Here is a 20506-nt window from a genome sequence, read left to right as displayed (position 1 = left end):
ATACCGCCATAGTGACAGTATTGGGCAACGCCACTCATCCTGTGAGTGGACACACCGCCATAGTGAGAGTATTGGGCAGCGCCACTCATCCTGTGAGTGGACACACCGCCATAGTGACAGTATTGGGCAGCGCCACTCATCCTGTGAGTGGACACACCGCCATAGTGACAGTATTGGGCAGCGCCACTCATCCTGTGAGTGGACATACCTCCATAGTGACAGTATTGGGCAGCGCCACTCATCTTATGAGTGGACACACCGCCATAGTGACAGTATTGGGCAGCGCCACTCATCCTGTGAGTGGACACACCGCCATAGTGACAGTATTGGGCAGCGCCACTCATCCTATGAGTGGACACACCACCATAGTGACAGTATTGGGCAGCGCCACTCATCCTGTGAGTGGACACACCGCCATAGTGACAGTATTGGGCAGCGTCATTCATCTTATGAGTGGACACACCGCCATAGTAACAGTATTGGGCAGCGCCACTCATCCTGTGAGTGGACATACCGCCATAGTGACAGTATTGGGCAGCGCCACTCATCCTGTGAGTGGACATACCGCCATAGTGACAGTATTGGGGAGCGCCACTCATCCTGTGAGTGGACACACCGCCATAGTGACAGTATTGGGCAGCGCCACTCATCCTGTGAGTGGACACACCGCCATAGTGACAGTATTGGGCAGCGCCACTCATCCTATGAGTGGACACACCGCCATAGTGACAGTATTGGGCAGCGCCACTCATCCTGTGAGTGGACACACCGCCATAGCAGCGTGTACAACACTCCCCAATAGGAAGAAAACCCGCTGGGTTGTTCATCCTGTCACTTGTACGCACCACCGTCCCTCCTCCTAAGCACAAGGAACCTCTAGACACATCAGCACGACCAACCATCCTGCATTAGGACACTAAGAAGCCACCACTGCCAAGCACATTGGGTTCGGTAGATTTGAACTTGGCTACACACTCAGGAAAAGCTGATTCAGTGTCTGGCGGTGCAAGTATCTCTGTTTATACTGGGCCTGCTGTGTGTGTGTGTGTATTTACTACTTGTATTTACAATTTCTGTCTGCAGAATCCAGCTGTTAGCTCTTGGACCCCGCCTTTCTAACCAATCTGTTTTTCCTCTATTATGTCTGCTACATATATTTATCACTAACACAAACACACATCCCCAGGAAGCAGCCCGTAGCAGCTGTCTAACTCCCAGGTACCTATTTACTGCTAGGAGAACAGGGGGCATCAGAATGAAAGAAACTTTGCCCATTTGTTTCCGCCTCCGCCGAGGATCGAACCCGGGCCCTTAGGACTACGAACCCAGGGCGCTGTCCACTCAGCCGCGAGGTCCATTCCTGTGTGTGTGTGTGTGTGTGTGTGTGTGTGTGTGTGTGTGTGTGTGTGTGTGTGTGTGTGTGTGTGTGTGTGTGTGTGTGTGTGTGTGTGTGGTGTGTGTGGTGTGTGTTATGAACATATAAGTGTTCATTAATCTCTTTAAAGAGCTACATAAAGTCCACCATTAGCAGGATGATAATAATACTTAAAGCTGATCAACCAGACTGTAGTAGGTGCGTGAGACTGAGAGCAGGAGCGTCCAACAGCCTGGCTGACCAGACCACCAACCAGGAAGCCTGGTCAATGAAACGACAACCAGAGAACATAGATCTTCGGAACCTTTATTATTATTAACATCTTTATTGACAAAATTAATTACAATTTTGCCTAATCTGAGGATTTCGATGAAGTCTTATTAAAGTGAGGATAATTCTTCGGAACGTCTTCCAGTTAACCTGAAGGTATCCTCCCTATAAGTGCCGTGTTATTAAGATTGTTTACTAGGCACTTTAAACGTAAGGGAGATTGACAGGATTATTCCTACCTCTCGGATCTACGGTCAGATTCACGAAGCAGTTACGCAAGTACTTACGAACGTGTACATCTTTCCTCAGTCTTTGATGGCTTTGGTTACATTTATTAAACACGTTCACAAGCATGAAAACTTCCCAATCAACTGTTGTTATTGTTATAAACAGCCTCCTGGTGCTTCGGAGCTCATTAACCGTTTAATAATTATAAACTAAGCCGCCAAAAATTGAGAAAAGATGGACAGGTTCGTAAGTGCTTGCGTAAATGCTTGGTGAATCAGGCTCCTGGTAGCTCCGTTCTCTAAGATGTGCCTGTATAGTATAACCTGTACTCCTCTTCAAGGTCTTCGCTTTTCCCCATACACGAGTAACTGGAATTTCTCCCCTTTATACATGGTTTATAAAGGTGAGATATTTGTGATGCTCAATGGAAGACATTGTTGATGTTTCAGTGTAGTTCTGTTCTGTCAGGACCACTTTCATACCCGTTCTTGTGTCGTCAGCCAAAAATGACATGAAACTGAGTTGTGTTCCTGTTTAGGCCCATGTCTGCTGTGAGGACGAGGAAGAATAACAGTGTAATGTCAGTCCTGTGAGAACAGGTGTGGTGGCCTGTGAGAACAGGTGTGGTGGCCTGTGGGAACAGGTGTGGTGGCCTGTGGGAACAGGTGTGGTGGCCTGTGGGAACAGGTGTGGTGGCCTGTGAGAACAGGTGTGGTGGCCTGTGAGAACAGGTGTGGTGGTCTGTGAGAACAGGTGTGGTGGCCTGTGGGAACAGGTGTGGTGGCCTGTGGGAACAGGTGTGGTGGTCTGTGGGAACAGCTGTGGTGGCCTGTGGGAACAGGTGTGGTGGCCTGTGGGAACAGGTTTGGTAACCTGTGAGAACAGGCTGTGATGGCCAGTGAGAACAGGTGTGGTGGCCTGTGAGAACAGGTGTGGTGGCCTGTGAGAACAGGTGCGGTGGTCTGTGGGAACAGGTGTGGTGGCCTGTGAGAACAGGTGCGGTGGTCTGTGGGAACAGGTGTGGTGACCTGTGAGAACAGGCTGTGGTGGCCAGTGAGAACAGCTGTGGTGGCCAGTGAGAACAGGTGTGGTGGCCTGTGAGAACAGGTGTGGTGGCCAGTGAGAACAGGTGTGGTGGCCTGTGGGAACAGGTGTGGTGGCCTGTGGGAACAGGTGTGGTGGTCTGTGAGAACAGCTGTGGTGGCCTGTGGGAACAGGTGTGGTGGCCTGTGAGAACAGGTGTGGTGGCCAGTGAGAACAGGTGTGGTGGCCTGTGAGAACAGCTGTGGTGGTCTGTGAGAACAGCTGTGGTGGCCTGTGAGAACAGCTGTGGTGGCCAGTGAGAACAGCTGTGGTGGCCAGTGAGAACAGCTGTGGTGACCTGTGAGAACAGGTGTGGTGGCCAGTGAGAACAGGTGTGGTGGCCTGTGGGAACAGGTGTGTGAGGGGACGTGACCAGTCTCTGGTGGGCTGGCCGTGTCGGGTGGAGGCGTGACGTCACACTTAATTAAAGTCCACACATGTTGACGCTTGTATGAGCAAGCCTCAAGTCGGGTCCCTTATTACTGCCAAGCTTGGCCACGTTAAATATACCTCAGCTGAGAGCCACTTCAACTCCAGTATTTACAAATGTTTAAGTTTGTAATATTACTTTGAGTAATTATACCAAGCAACGTTGCAGTGATTTTTTTGTTGACACCAGTTCCAGTTTTGGGAGGCGTGGTACTGGCCGCCTCCTTCATAATTATCTATATATTACAACCACCTGCTTGTTAAATGATTTGGCGGGTCGTATTCCAGGGGAAATTAGGATTATAGGATCTTATAGGATCTATTAGGAAATTAGGATTATAGGGGGAATTAGGATCTTATATTATAGGGGAAATTATATAGGGGATTATAGGGAAAATTAGGATTATAGGATCTATAGGGAAATTAGGATCCATATCATCACCGAGCATGAGCCGTAAACCCTGCCCGAAACGCTGTGCTGGTGGCTTTACAAGAATGTAACAACTCTTGTTCCAAGGGTTATCTTGAGATGATTTCGGGGCTTTAGTGTCCCCGCGGCCCGGTCCTCGACCAGGCCTCCACCTCCAGGAAGCAGCCCGTGACAGCTGACTATCACCCAGGTACCTAACTACTAGGTAACAGGGGCATAGGGTGAAAGAAACTCTGCCCATTGTTTCTCGCCGGCGCCTGGGATCGAGCCCAGGACCACAGGATCACAAGTCCAGCGTGCTGTCCGCTCGGCCGACCGGCTCCCTGGAGGGGTAGAAATACCCTAAACTATTTCTAGCCCTTTGAAATGTGTTTTTTTCTTGTCTCAATAAAGATACTTGAACTCTTGTTCTTATAATAATAATAATAATATTTATTTAGGTAAAGGTACATACATAAAGAGATTTTACAAAGTTTGTTGGCTTTATAGATAGAGCTAGTACATACAATGCCTAAAGCCACTATTACGCAAAGCGTTTCGGGCAGTAATTCTTTTTTTAATTCTTTTTAAAAAGTAATTCGGGCTTACATTCTTTGTTCTTTATGTAACGAGGATACAAATTGGACTAGACATTGTCAACTAACTTCCCAGTTAGCCTGAACATATACTAGAACATCTGTTTTTCCTCCCTCCTTACAGTCGTCATACGAGTTCCACTGACGTATTTCATTTTCCAGCGAGGAGCACTTTAATGACACTAGGCTACATGAATGGTGATGTAAAGCGTGCTGTGTGTAGGTGATACAAGACCCGCCAGTGAACGGTGGCAGTGTTGGTGGTCCCTGCCTCTCCCATCACAACTTGAACCAACTCTTAATACACGCTGCCGCCCCACAAATGGCACTACACGCCTCTATTTGATGAGAATCGACTTGATAATGGTCCAGGACGGACCGAAACGTCGTCATCCCTTCACCTTCTAGTGTGTGGTCTGGTCAACTCTATTTGATGCTTATTTGGTAGAATTTAAATTCGCTCATTTGGCCCAGTCTTAAAATATAAATGAAGCTTTTTTTTGGCTGAATTTCTGGTGCGGCTCCTACCAAGCTATTTATTTTTTACGCAAGAGGGTACACGATACAACTGTATCCTCTTGTACAACTGTACGAGGCTACAACTGTATCCTCTTGTACAACTGCACGAGGCTACAACTGTATCCTCTTGTACAACTGCACGAGGCTACAACTGTATCCTCTTGTACAACTGTACGAGGCTACAACTGTATCCTCTTGTACAACTGCACGAGGCTACAACTGTATCCTCTTGTACAACTGTACGAGGCTACAACTGTATCCTCTTGTACAACTGTACGAGGCTACAACTGCTATCTCTTGTACAACTGAACGAGGCTACAACTGCTATCTCTTGTACAACTGTACGATAATACAACTGTCTCTTGTTAGCAAACTTCGAGCTCTCCCTTTCCCCGGCTCATCTTAAGACATATCTTACTCATTTAGGGGAACAAAATGCGCGAATCACATAAAAAAAAACAGGGACTCAATTACTGGGTGAAGAGAGGTAGACATTTATGGATCGGTGCCCAGTCGACCCTCCCGGGCGATAGTGGTGGCGAGACGGGTGTTGGGGGACACTTACAGAGCTGTTATACAATCTACATTAATAACAAAACTGCTAAAGTGTAAAATCTTCCTAATATATCTTCGTTTATGTGGATGAAGGAAGGTTGCCTATAGTCCCCCCTTCATCAGTGCTTGTACACCACCTAACTCAGGCGAGGGGGAGACTGCGACACTCACCTCGCTCATCTCTTGCAAGGTTAAGCTGGCATATTCCTCCAACACGACGTCATGGGACAAGTCTCGCTGAGATGGAAGACACAATAACATTTTAACCGAATAAAACGTTCAATAAAACGTTAACAAATAGCGTTAAACGGTATATCAGACCTACAAGCTTCGAACACTGTGGCTGCCACGTTTTCTATGACTAGCAACTGATTACGTCATTTGGTTACCGCCCTTGCAGGTGTGGGTTCGAGTCCTTATCCTAGCACATTTGTAGCGTTTAATTGTACATTTTCCCCTTTATCATTTTGATGGTAGTACATATATATTATTTAAACATTAATTTTCCTTCGGTCACCCGGCGACTTCACTTGGGTTACGGGCCAGAGGACCACACCTCCACACAGCACTGCTGCCTCGCTCTCTACCCTCACTCACTCCCTTGTGTCTACTTGCATATAATTAATTCCCTTGTTTACGACACTTATTAACGCCCACAAACAGACAAACGGTATGATTATTTCTTAGCATAATAAATCCAAAATATCAAACGCGCAAAACTAAACTCCCCGTAACATCGTTCACTGAGCTGAGCTTTGTAAAAACTTTTTTGTAAAAAGTTTGACGTAAATAAAGATTAAGAAGGGGAAGCCGCAGGGTATGCGGCTTCCCCTTCCCCCAGGTGATCTCTCACCTGAGTTCCTCATGCGGGGATGTGTGAGGCGTCACAGGAGCCGGGCCAGGCCTGGGATCGAACCCGGACCCACCTGGTGGTGTGTGGATACTCGTACCACCTCACCACCAAGTTCCCCGAGCAAGCGCTGCAACATTTGCAACTTGCACATTATTGTTGCTCCCGTGGCTCCGTTCCACAAGGCTGAGGCTCCTGTAGTGATGCTCCACAAGGCTGAGGCTCCTGTAGTGATGCTCCACAAGGCTGAGGCTCCTGTAGTGATACTCCACAAGGCTGAGGCTCCTGTAGTGATGCTTCACAAGGCTGAGGCTCCTGTAGTGATGCTCCACAAGGCTGAGGCTCCTGTAGTGATGCTCCACAAGGCTGAGGCTCCTGTAGTGATACTCCACAAGGCTGAGGCTCCTGTAGTGATGCTCCACAAGGCTGAGGCTCCTGTAGTGATGCTTCACAAGGCTGAGGCTCCTGTAGTGATGCTCCACAAGGCTGAGGCTCCTGTAGTGATACTCCACAAGGCTGAGGCTCCTGTAGTGATGCTCCACAAGGCTGAGGCTCCTGTAGTGATGCTCCACAAGGCTGAGGCTCCAGTAGTGATGCTCCACAAGGCTGAGGCTCCTGTAGTGATGCTCCACAAGGCTGAGGCTCCTGTAGTGATACTCCACAAGGCTGAGGCTCCTGTAGTGATACTCCACAAGGCTGAGGCTCCTGTAGTGATACTCCACAAGGCTGAGGCTCCTGTAGTGATGCTCCACAAGGCTGAGGCTCCTGTAGTGATGCTCCACAAGGCTGAGGCTCCTGTAGTGATACTCCACAAGGCTGAGGCTCCTGTAGTGATACTCCACAAGGCTGAGGCTCCTGTAGTGATACTCCACAAGGTTGAGGCTCCTGTAGTGATGCTCCACAAGGCTGAGGCTCCTGTAGTGATGCTCCACAAGGCTGAGGCTCCTGTAGTGATGCTCCACAAGGCTGAGGCTCCTGTAGTGATACTCCACAAGGCTGAGGCTCCTGTAGTGATGCTCCACAAGGCTGAGGCTCCTGTAGTGATGCTTCACAAGGCAGAGGCTCCTGTAGTGATGCTCCACAAGGCTGAGGCTCCTGTAGTGATGCTCCACAAGGCTGAGGCTCCTGTAGTGATGCTCCACAAGGCTGAGGCTCCTGTAGTGATGCTCCACAAGGCTGAGGCTCCTGTAGTGATGCTCCACAAGGCTGAGGCTCCTGTAGTGATACTCCACAAGGCTGAGGCTCCTGTAGTGATGCTCCACAAGGCTGAGGCTCCTGTAGTGATGCTCCACAAGGCTGAGGCTCCTGTAGTGATGCTCCACAAGGCTGAGGCTCCTGTAGTGATGCTTCACAAGGCTGAGGCTCCTGTAGTGATGCTCCACAAGGCTGAGGCTCCTGTAGTGATACTCCACAAGGCTGAGGCTCCTGTAGTGATGCTCCACAAGGCTGAGGCTCCTGTAGTGATACTCCACAAGGCTGAGGCTCCTGTAGTGATGCTCCACAAGGCTGAGGCTCCTGTAGTGATACTCCACAAGGCTGAGGCTCCTGTAGTGATGCTCCACAAGGCTGAGGCTCCTGTAGTGATACTCCACAAGGCTGAGGCTCCTGTAGTGATGCTCCACAAGGCTGAGGCTCCTGTAGTGATGCTCCACAAGGCTGAGGCTCCTGTAGTGATGCTCCACAAGGCTGAGGCTCCTGTAGTGATACTCCACAAGGCTGAGGCTCCTGTAGTGATGCTCCACAAGGCTGAGGCTCCTGTAGTGATGCTTCACAAGGCTGAGGCTCCTGTAGTGATACTCCACAAGGCTGAGGCTCCTGTAGTGATGCTCCACAAGGCTGAGGCTCCTGTAGTGATACTCCACAAGGCTGAGGCTCCTGTAGTGATGCTCCACAAGGCTGAGGCTCCTGTAGTGATGTTCCACAAGGCTGAGGCTCCTGTAGTGATGCTCCACAAGGCTGAGGCTCCTGTAGTGATGCTTCACAAGGCTGAGGCTCCTGTAGTGATACTCCACAAGGCTGAGGCTCCTGTAGTGATGCTCCACAAGGCTGAGGCTCCTGTAGTGATACTCCACAAGGCTGAGGCTCCTGTAGTGATGCTCCACAAGGCTGAGGCTCCTGTAGTGATGTTCCACAAGGCTGAGGCTCCTGTAGTGATGCTCCACAAGGCTGAGGCTCCTGTAGTGATGCTCCACAAGGCTGAGGCTCCTGTAGTGATGCTCCACAAGTCTGAGGCTCCTGTAGTGATGCTCCACAAGGCTGAGGCTCCTGTAGTGATGCTTCACAAGGCTGAGGCTCCTGTAGTGATACTCCACAAGGCTGAGGCTCCTGTAGTGATGCTCCACAAGGCTGAGGCTCCTGTAGTGATACTCCACAAGGCTGAGGCTCCTGTAGTGATGCTCCACAAGGCTGAGGCTCCTGTAGTGATGCTCCACAAGGCTGAGGCTCCTGTAGTGATACTCCACAAGGCTGAGGCTCCTGTAGTGATACTCCACAAGGCTGAGGCTCCTGTAGTGATGCTCCACAAGGCTGAGGCTCCTGTAGTGATGCTCCACAAGGCTGAGGCTCCTGTAGTGATGCTCCACAAGGCTGAGGCTCCTGTAGTGATGCTTCACAAGGCTGAGGCTCCTGTAGTGATGCTCCACAAGGCTGAGGCTCCTGTAGTGATGCTCCACAAGGCTGAGGCTCCTGTAGTGATGCTCCACAAGGCTGAGGCTCCTGTAGTGATGCTCCACAAGGCTGAGGCTCCTGTAGTGATGCTCCACAAGGCTGAGGCTCCTGTAGTGATGCTCCACAAGGCTGAGGCTCCTGTAGTGATACTCCACAAGGCTGAGGCTCCTGTAGTGATGCTCCACAAGGCTGAGGCTCCTGTAGTGATACTCCACAAGGCTGAGGCTCCTGTAGTGATGCTCCACAAGGCTGAGGCTCCTGTAGTGATGCTCCACAAGGCTGAGGCTCCTGTAGTGATGCTCCACAAGGCTGAGGCTCCTGTAGTGATCTTTCTCCTATTAATATTGACTGCTGTTGGTCAGGACTTCCAGCGTTTCTTAAAGATTTAAGCGTTTCTCTCTGATCAGATGTACGTGAAGTCAATTAGGAATTTATTTTATATTAAATGAATTTAATACGTGATAAATAAAACTTAAAAGATATGTTTTATGCAAAGATGTCTTTATATACAATTTGTGTCAAGGTTACCATAAAGTGCGATACATGTTCACGAAGACCTGTGTTATGTGGATACATGTTCAGGAGGCGCGGTACTATGTGGATACATGTTCACGGGGCGCTGTACTATGCGTATACATGCTCATAGACCTGTGCTACGTGGATACATGTTCACGGGGCGCTGTACTATGCGTATACATGTTCATATAGACATGTGCTACGTGGATACATGTTCACGGGGCGCTGTACTATGCGTATACATGCTCATAGACCTGTGCTACGTGGATACATGTTCACGGGGCGCTGTACTATGCGTATACATGTTCATATAGACATGTGCTACGTGGATACATGTTCACGGGGCGCTGTACTATGCGTATACATGCTCATAGACCTGTGCTACGTGGATACATGTTCACGGGGCGCTGTACTATGCGTATACATGTTCATATAGACCTGTGCTACGTGGATACATGTTCACGGGGCGCTGTACTATGCGTATACATGCTCATAGACCTGTGCTACGTGGATACATGATCACGGGGTGCTGTACTATGCGTATACATGTTCATATAGACATGTGCTACGTGGATACATGTTCACGGGGCGCTGTACTATGCGTATACATGCTCATAGACCTGTGCTACGTGGATACATGTTCACGGGGCGCTGTACTATGCGTATACATGCTCATAGACCTGTGCTACGTGGATACATGTTCACGGGGCGCTGTACTATGCGTATACATGCTCATAGACCTGTGCTACGTGGATACATGTTCACGGGGCGCTGTACTATGCGTATACATGCTCATAGATCTGTGCTACGTGGATACATGCTCACGGGGCGCTGTACTATGTAGATATAAGGTAATATCGTAGGATTTTGGTGTTATCAACAAACTAGGCAGGAGAACTGCATCAGAGGCTACACGCCTTCCCCCGCCACCCACCACGGACTGTAGTCAACTGGAAATAATAGCCTATTTCCTAACACGATTAACATAACCTAACACGCTCAGACCATGTTAAATTGCTGTAGACTTAGGATATACACGTTGTTTAAAGCATAGCTATAATTAGACGATTCCGGGATAGATAAATGAAGTAACGTGACCCAGGCCGACCGCACCCCAATCTACATGATAGCTTATACACATCGGGAACGGAATTTGACTTCATAAACAAAGCGATTAATTGTGAAGAAAACGGGCGGAAAGGTCTTGGAAACACTTGTAAAATACTAAAGTTCAAGTACGTTTATTGAGAGAATATAATACATCTCAGAGGAATAGAGCAGCTTAGGCTATTTCTAACCTACTGCAGAGTCTTTGTGAACAGGTACTCTGTAAAAGTCTTTGTGAACAGGTGCTCTGTAAAGTCTTTGTGTACAGGTGCTCTGTAAAGTCTTTGTATCAGGTGCTCTGTAAAGTCTTTGTGTACAGGTGTTCTGTAAAGTCTTTGTATCAGGTGCTCTGTACATGTCTTTGTGTACAGGTGCTCTGTAAAGTCTTTGTGTACAGGTGTTATCTGAGGCGTGAAGAGAGAGAGAGCTGAAGCAGGCAGGCGTGGCAGCGCTCAGCCTCCACTCCCACCTCTCTGCTCAGAGCAACTCCCCGCCACTCATACTGATGCCCCACCTTCTAAGCGCTCAGGAAACTCAATTGGTATAATAATATTATATTGGTATAATGCTTTTTGATGATGTGTTTTGCAATGAGATGGGAGGCCATGATAACCCATACCCTCTCTGGAGGGCCATGGTGACCCTTACCCTCTCTGGAGGGCCATGGTGACCCCTTACCCTCTCTGGAGGGCCATGGTGACCCCTTACCCTCTCTGGAGGGCCATGGTGACCCCTTACCCTCTCTGGAGGGCCATGGTGACCCCTTACCCTCTCTGGAGGGCCATGGTGACCCCTTACCCTCTCTGGAGGGCCATGGTGACCCCTTACCCTCTCTGGAGGGCCATGGTGACCCCTTACCCTCTCTGGAGGGCCATGGTGACCCTTACCCTCTCTGGAGGGCCATGGTGACCCCTTACCCTCTCTGGAGGGCCATGGTGACCCCTTACCCTCTCTGGAGGGCCATGGTGACCCCTTACCCTCTCTGGAGGGCCATGGTGACCCCTTACCCTCTCTGGAGGGCCATGGTGACCCCTTACCCTCTCTGGAGGGCCATGGTGACCCCTTCCCCTCTCTGGAGGGCCATGGTGACCCCTTACCCTCTCTGGAGGGTCATGGTGACCCCTTACCCTCTCTGGAGGGCCATGGTGACCCCTTACCCTCTCTGGAGGGCCATGGTGACCCCTTACCCTCTCTGGAGGGCCATGGTGATCCCTTACCCTCTCTGGAGGGCCATGGTGACCCCTTACCCTCTCTGGAGGGCCATGGTGACCCCTTACCCTCTCTGGAGGGCCATGGTGACCCTTACCCTCTCTGGAGGGCCATGGTGACCCTTACCCTCTCTGGAGGGCCATGGTGACCCCTTACCCTCTCTGGAGGGCCATGGTGACCCTTACCCTCTCTGGAGGGCCATGGTGACCCCTTACCCTCTCTGGAAGGCCATGGTGACCCTTACCCTCTCTGGAGGGCCATGGTGACCCTTACCCTCTCTGGAGGGCCATGGTGACCCCTTACTCTCTCAGGAGGGCCTTGGTGACCCCTTACCCTCTCTGGAGGGCCATGGTGACCCCTTACCCTCTCTGGAGGGGCCATGGTGACCCCCTTACCCTCTCTGGAGGGCCATGGTGACCCCTTACCCTCTCTGGAGGGCCATGGTGACCCCTTACCCTCTCTGGAGGGTCATGGTGACCCCTTACCCTCTCTGGAGGGCCATGGTGACCCCTTACCCTCTCTGGAAGGCCATGGTGACCCCTTACCTCTCTGGAGGGCCTTGGTGACCCCTTACCCTCTCTGGAGGGCCATGGTGACCCCTTACCCTCTCTGGAGGGCCATGGTGACCCCTTACCCTCTCTGGAGGGCCATGGTGACCCCTTACCCTCTCTGGAGGGCCATGGTGACCCCTTACCCTCTCTGGAAGGCCATGGTGACCCCTTACCTCTCTGGAGGGCCTTGGTGACCCCTTACCCTCTCTGGAGGGCCATGGTGACCCCTTACCCTCTCTGGAGGGCCATGGTGACCCTTACCCTCTCTGGAGGGCCATGGTGACCCTTACCCTCTCTGGAGGGCCATGATGACCCCTTACCCTCTCTGGAGGGCCATGGTGACCCCTTACCCTCTCTGGAGGGCCATGGTGACCCCTTACCCTCTCTGGAGGGCCATGGTGACCCCTTACCTCTCTGGAGGGCCTTGGTGACCCCTTACCCTCTCTGGAGGGCCATGGTGACCCCTTACCCTCTCTGGAGGGCCATGGTGACCCTTACCCTCTCTGGAGGGCCATGGTGACCCTTACCCTCTCTGGAGGGCCATGGTGACCCCTTACCCTCTCTGGAAGGCCATGGTGACCCCTTACCCTCTCTGGAAGGCCATGGTGACCCCTTACCCTCTCTGGAGGGCCATGGTGACCCTTACCCTCTCTGGAGGGTCATGGTGACCCTTACCCTCTCTGGAGGGCCATGGTGACCCTTACCCTCTCTGGAGGGCCATGGTGACCCCTTACCCTCTCTGGAAGGCCATGGTGACCCCTTACCCTCTTTGGAAGGCCATGGTGACCCCTTACCCTCTCTGGAGGGCCTTGGTGACCCCTTACCCTCACCATCCCAAGTCTCTACTCACGTCTTGGGGTCAAGTCACCTCAACAACATTTACAGGGATATAAAGCCCACTTACAAGATGGACAGGTGTTTTAGCACCATACATTAAACGTCTCCAGTCAATACACAATGGTATTCAACAGATCACTATGACATAGCATTACTAATAGTACAGGAATTCCTGTATAAATTCATCATAAATACATTTTGCTCATCAGAGGATGCAACACTGAAGGTCATCAAAGTACGGCTGCTACAACTATAAGCCTAGTAAAGCTAGCAAATAGCAGATTCATCTATTCTGGAATTTAGGCTTGGAACCAAAATCTAAAACTAATTACTGGAGCTGCGGGCCGCTCCAAGCAACAGCCTGGTGGACAGAGCTCTCACAAGTCAAGCCTGGCCTCGGGCCGGCCTTGGGGAGTAGAAAAACTCCCAGAATCCCATCCAGGTAGTTAATTTAGAACCATTTCTTACCCAGAACACTTCCCACCAAACGTCCTCCATTGAAGGCTTCAGTTATTGCCGTGTGAAGATGAGGCAAGAGTGAGAATATATAGTGGCCAGTCGTCCATCCTCCTTGACTGTTTTCGGTACAGGAAGTTGCAGGTGACAATACGGCCGTCAGCCAATAATAAACGTGTCTGCCAGGCTGTCAAAGACGCTGCCAACGACGCTGAGGACAGGAGGGAAGGACTAGGGTCAGGGGGGGGGGAGGGAGGGGGGAGGTTGACAGGAGAGGAATAAGAACAATTAAACGGTGTGGAACGAAGACGGTGCTGGAGAGCCCCTGTGGTTCCCTCAGACCTTCCTCTGTGGGACCCCCGCGCCTGGGGTGGTCCCAGACGTCCCTCTGTGGGACCCCCGCGCCTGGGGTGGTCCCAGACGTCCCTCTGTGGGACCCCCGCGCCTGGGGTGGTCCCAGACGTCCCCTCTGTGGGACCCCCGCGCCTGGGGTGGTCCCAGACGTCCCCTCTGTGGGACCCCCGCGCCTGGGGTGGTCCCAGACGTCCCCTCTGTGGGACCCCGCGCCTGGGGTGGTCCCAGACGTCCCTCTGTGGGACCCCCGCGCCTGGGGTGGTCCCAGACGTCCCCTCTGTGGGACCCCCGCGCCTGGGGTGGTCCCAGACGTCCCCTCTGTGGGACCCCCGCGCCTGGGGTGGTCCCAGACGTCCCATCTGTGGGACCCCCGCGCCTGGGATGGTCCCAGACGTCCCTCTGTGGGACCCCCGCGCATGGGGTGGTCCCAGACGTCCCTCTGTGGGACCCCCGCGCCTGTGGTGGTCCCAGACGTCCCTCTGTGGGACCCCCGCGCCTGGGGTGGTCCCAGACGTCCCCTCTGTGGGACCCCCGCGCCTGGGGTGGTCCCAGACGTCCCTCTGTGAGACCCCCGCGCCTGGGGTGGTCCCAGACGTCCCCTCTGTGGGACCCCCGCGCCTGGGGTGGTCCCAGACGTCCCCTCTGTGGGACCCCCGCGCCTGGGGTGGTCCCAGACGTCCCTCTGTGGGACCCCCGCGCCTGGGGTGGTCCCAGACGTCCCTCTGTGGGACCCCCGCGCCTTAACCGTACAGTATTACTGGCAATCATCCTCTCCACAACACATTCCTCAATGACATTGTTAGTGGCTTCAGTGCACCAGAAGTTAAGGCGCTCCAGAATCAGGTGCAGTCACCCATGTACAACACCACGTGTCAGTATGTTATAAACAATCTTGTATACGTGGGAAATACTCGAACTTTAAGTTCCTAATTAATAACTTGGAGTTTTGTTCCACTGAAAGTTTATTGCACACACCCCCACATCCTGTGCAGATTAGAAAATCAATGCTTCAGGTGCCCAAACGTGTAAGTTACTCGGCCTATGGCGTTAATTTCACCTATTGTCAAATTTGGCAAACTTTATGAGCAATGATAAGTTTGTAATGTTTATTTATATTATAGGTAATTCATGAGGGGATTTTCGGGTGTGTAGTGATGCCCACAGTTTTACGGAGCAATGGAAACATTTTAAAGCAGTAGGTGTATAATACAGCCAATCAGAAGCAGGTATGAGCTGTACCCAAATGTCAACGCTTTGGGAGGTATAAATTTACTAGATACAATAGCTATAAGGCGAGGCTCTGGAGCTACATCTCGCGGCACCCCCCCCCCCTCATACACACAGGTAGGCCCAAGCTGTTCGGTACAACACGAACACAAATAATATCCCACTCGTCCACAGCTTCAGAAGTAAATCGGCCTACGACACAGAACATGAAATTCAATAAATGTTTAAAGTTCACAAGGTACAAATGTCAAGGAGGTGGTGCATAAAGTGCACCATCACCCCCTCCCCCGCCTCTCTCTCTCTCTCCCTCTCTCTCTCTCTCTCTCTCTCTCTCTCTCTCTCTCTCTCTCTCTCTCTCTCTCTCTCTCTCTCTGTGTTGAGGGGTAATTAGCACGTCAGGTATAAACAGGTAGAAGGCGGGGCATAATGATCTAGACCTCACTCCCTGTGGTTACTGATACTGACAGTAAGCACACACACACACACACACACACACACACACACACACACACACACACACACACTCCTGCCTGTTTCTCCAGCATAAGCTGGAGAAACAGGCAGGAGTAACTGGTAGGGCGCTCCAGTGGATAAGGGGGTACCTAAGCAATAGGAAGCAGAGAGATACAGTGAGGGATGAAACCTCAGACTGGCGTGAAGTCACCAGTGGAGTCCCACAGGGCTCTGTACTTGGACCTATCCTGTTTCTGATATACGTAAATGATCTCCCAGAGGGTATAGACTCATTCCTCTCAATGTTTGCTGACGACGCCAAAATTATGAGAAGGATTAAGACAGAGGAGGACAGCTTGAGGCTTCAAGAAGACCTGGACAAGCTGCAGGAATGGTCGAACAAATGGCTGTTAGAGTTTAACCCAAGCAAATGTAATGTAATAAAGATAGGGGTAGGAAGCAGGAGACCAGATACAAGGTATCACTTGGGAGATGAAATACTTCAAGAGTCAGAGAGAGAGAAAGACCTGGGGGTTGATATCACGCCAGACCTGTCCCCTGAAGCTCATATCAAGAGGATAACAGCAGCAGCATATGCCAGGTTGGCTAACATAAGAACGGCCTTTAGAAACTTGTGTAAGGAATCTTTCAGAACATTATATACCACACATGTCAGACCAATCCTGGAGTATGCGGCTCCAGCATGGAGTCCATATCTAGTCAAGCATAAGACTAAAATGGAAAAGGTTCAAAGGTTTGCCACCAGACTAGTACCCGAGCTGAGAGGTATGAGCTACGAGGAGACTACGGGAATTAAACCTCACTTCGTTGGAAGACAGAAGAGTTAGGGGGGACATGATCACCACATTCAAGATCCTCAAGGGAATCGACAGGGTTGATAAAGACAGGCTGTTTAACACAAGGGGCACACGCACTAGGGGACACAGGTGGAAACTGAGTGCCCAAATGAGCCACAGAGATATTAGAAAGAACTTTTTTAGTGTCAGAGTGGTTAACAAATGGAATGCATTAGGAAGTGATGTGGTGGAGGCTGACTCCATACACAGTTTCAAGTGTATATATGATAGAGCCCAATAGGCTCAGGAACCTGTACACCTGTTGATTGACAGTTGAGAGGCGGGACCAAAGAGCCAGAGCTCAACCCCCGCAAGCACAACTAGGTGAGTACAACTAGGTGAGTACACACACATACATACACACACACACACACACACACACACACTGGCGGGACCAAAGAGCCAAAGCTCAACCCCCGTAAGTACAAATAGGTGAGTACACACACACACACACACACACACACACTAAGACCCTCGGTGTGTGTGTGTGTGTGACAGTCATGAGCTAAACGATGAAGGAAGACACTACTTACAAAGCTTCAAATGTAAATATAACAGCCAAAAGGGCTCAGAAACCTATAAACCAACCGTTTAGAATTAGATGTTGAAAGGCGGGAGCTAAGAGTTGTAACTCAACCCTCGTAAGCACAACTAGGTGACCACACTCCTCTGTATATTGACACTGTATATTGATATATAAAAAGTTAACACAGCGTGTAGGAGCTTATGACCGAGCATAAGCCACCACTGGCCGCCGACGGGGCCTCAACCAGGTGTGGTGAAGAGAAACCAAGGAGCTCAATGTATTAGACATTTTATTTATACTGTACAAAATGATTTTCTAGTAAAATTAGACATTTTGTGGAACAAAATAGGCTTTTTAACGTAGCCCCACACCAAACGAGCGTAGCTCTCATCCTGTAACTACACTTAGGTAATTACACACGAAATAATATTCTTACAAGAATAAACATCCGACACCCGTCAGAACTGTGTGTGTCGCCAAGACCAACTCCAGATAAAATTAAGATACAATAAGTATAGGCATCCATCAGTCTCAGGAGACTATGGAGTTGTGCTCTGGAGTAGCCTCTCCAGGGCGCAAAGCCAGGGTAGGTTGATACGGGGGGGGAGAAGCTGTTACCTATGCAGCAGGTCCCCCGTAGATACAGTAGTGGTATGATAAATAGGCAACGTTACTAAAGATGTTGAGTAAACAACACTTACCAGTATCTTTGACGACTAGGCCGAGAGCACCGGTGTGGCGGAAGGTGTAGTCGAGAGCAGCATCCAGGTCGTAGCCGTAGAAGAGCCTCACCGCCACCACCCAGCGGGAGCTCCGTCGCACCACACAATTATCTTCCATCACCACCTCCTCCTCGGCACCCTTAGTCACCGCCTCACCAGGCTACGGCGCGCCTCACCAGGCTACGGCGCGCCTCACCAGGCTACAGCGCGCCTCACCAGGCTACAGCGCGCCTCACTAAAGCATCCAGAGTCATCACCACACCACTCTGAGGGCCCACCGTAGGTCGTGCTTGTCCTGTGCGTCACAGCGAGGCGAGTCTCCCTGTCCCCACAGGTGACGAGTGGTGCACAGGAGCACAGTGCACAGTAGCAGGAGGAGGACTACCAGGAGGTGGACCCTCCACACACACACACACACACACCACCCAGGGCCTGGCTGGGGAGGTCCTGGTGCAAGCTCCACCACCGCCGCCACCACACTAGTGAGTAACCACTGCTTGTGCCAGACGTTGCCGGCGCCCCTCAGTTGTCACCTAGTCTCTTATCTCCACAACCTTCACTAACAAATCACTAATCTTCACCATTTCCTTATATCTAAATTGTACAATTGATTATATATTAACAATGAAGAAGGCAGTTTGTAGGGCGGTGTGTGATGAGGGAGGGAAGAGTGGAGTGTGCCGTCATGCGTGACACAACATGCACGGAGTATGATGAACGTTGGCGCGAATAATTACCCGGAATATCTGAGGCGCTTAGAGACAAGTATGTGTGCTGTGATGGCGGGAAGTGACGGACCTCCACGTGTATCTGCGGGGATTTAAACTTTATCTGGGAGGGAGGGGGGGCCTCATTACCTGGGATTTAAACTTCACCTGGACAAAGACAAACCATTTAGCATGGGTGGAATACGAACAAAGGGTTGACTTGTGAAACCTATTACCGCGTAACATAATATAAGTAGGATCCCTTGATTGTTTCAAGGGTAGGTTAGACATATATATGAATGAGATTGAGTGGTTATAAAAAAGGAGCTGCCTCGGATGGGCCAATATGCCTTCTGCAGTTACCTTCAGTCATATGTTCTTATGACAGGTGGAAATCTAGTACCCGAATGGGTCATATAGACATTAAAAAGAATTTTGTCAGTGTCAGAGTAGTTAACAAATGGAATGCATTAGGAGTGATGTGGTGGAGGCTGACTCCATACACAGTTTCAAGTGTAGATATGATAGGACCGAATAGGCTCAGGAACCTGTACACCAGTTGACTGACAGTTGAGAGGCGGGACCAAAGAGCCAGAGCTCAACCCCCGCGAGCACAACTAGGCGAGTACATTACACATTGGAGTAACACACTTGCATAATAGTTTACACGAGTTTTTAACACTTGATATTACACACACACAAAAGAAATCACACTAACGTGATATATCAACGTTAAAATCATTTCGAGTGACGAGGTGCCTCCAATCAGCGATCAGGGTACACCCAGCAGCACACCTTACCCCTGAACCACGACATGAGTTATACAACCTGGAATTCCAATAAATCTACGGGACGTCTGGAGGCTTCAAGTGAAGGCAGCCCAAGTTTTACATACAGCCCCCCAGGCAAGCACCCTGGTGTAGGTAAACTAGTTCATCATCAACCGTGCCCGGAGACCCTGGCCATATGATCGTAACTATCCCGACTGTGGACTAAAGCTGCCTGACACCCAAACGTGACCCCGCGGCCAGCACATGCAACAACTTTTCCGGAGACCCCCAGGTGGAACAGCTGTCCGCACCACGTAGTGTTAGACAATACCCGAGTGTAAGCCAGTGTCCCAAATGCTCCCCCAGATGCTACGTATCCTTTTCTTCGAGGCCAAAAGTCTATATTATATATATATATATATATATATATATATATATATATATATATATATATATTAGTATATTTTGGTAGCAGTCTTTCCTGTAGACATATATTATTAAATATGACCGAAAAAGTAAGATTAATAATTCTAACACGAATTTTCTCAATCTTTCGTACATTTCTTTTCACTGTTGGAGGTAATTCAAAAATCAATTCTCCAAAATTCATTTTTATTTCATTATATATAATCACAAAGTGTCATGTGCTTCTCCGAATTAAATATTAAAGCCTACGTCATAGGCCATAGATACGCGGTCATACGTCACCTAACATCTTTCCCTTCATTTACACCTTGATGCTCAGACCTTAAACTGTCACGAATACCAACTATTGGACCAAGATACTAGAGATCTTAATAAACTGAGCTGTGGGTAAAGTGCTCGAGATAGCCTACGCTTAACGTGTATATATTTCGTGCTTAATTCCTTCCTTAAAAGGAACAGTTCATTGTTGAATGCTATCTCTTTATAGCAGAAGAGTGAATCACCTAGTTAGGTCCATGCGTCTTGAGGTTATCTTGAGATGATTTCGGGGCTTAGTGTCCCTGCGGCCCGGTCCTTGACCAGTCCTCTTTTCTGTTACACACCCCCAGGAAGCAGCCCGTAGCAGCTGTCTAACTCCCAGGTACCTATTTACTGCTAGGTAACAGGAGCACCAGGGTTAAAGAAACTCTGTCTATTTGTTTTCGCCTCCACCAGGGATCGAATCCGGAACCTCAGGATAACGGATCCAAAGCGCTGTCCACTCAGCTGTCAGGCCCTTGACTATTTTGTCACATCCCTCTGCCACAC

The 20506-nt window shown here is 50.2% G+C and overlaps 1 protein-coding gene across 2 annotated transcripts in view; it reads right to left on the bottom strand.

The window, feature by feature from the left end:
* Positions 1-18385, bottom strand: part of LOC123765545 (uncharacterized) — a 238530-nt gene extending 220145 nt beyond the window's left edge. Inside the window, exon 1 of one of the 2 annotated variants that reach the window (XM_069334060.1) lies at positions 17776-18385. In XM_069334060.1, coding sequence (XP_069190161.1) covers positions 17776-17914 — 139 coding nt within the window. In that variant the 5' untranslated portion in view covers positions 17915-18385. The remainder of the gene's footprint in view (positions 1-17775) is intronic. The other variant, XM_069334059.1, reaches the window with a different exon arrangement.
* Between the last annotated feature and the right edge of the window lie 2121 nt (positions 18386-20506).

This window comes from Procambarus clarkii, chromosome 30, assembly GCF_040958095.1.
Source record: "Procambarus clarkii isolate CNS0578487 chromosome 30, FALCON_Pclarkii_2.0, whole genome shotgun sequence".
NCBI classification, from domain to species: domain Eukaryota; kingdom Metazoa; phylum Arthropoda; class Malacostraca; order Decapoda; family Cambaridae; genus Procambarus; species Procambarus clarkii.
Note: the sequence above shows the minus strand (reverse complement) of the source record. Positions and strands in the feature narration are given on the sequence as shown.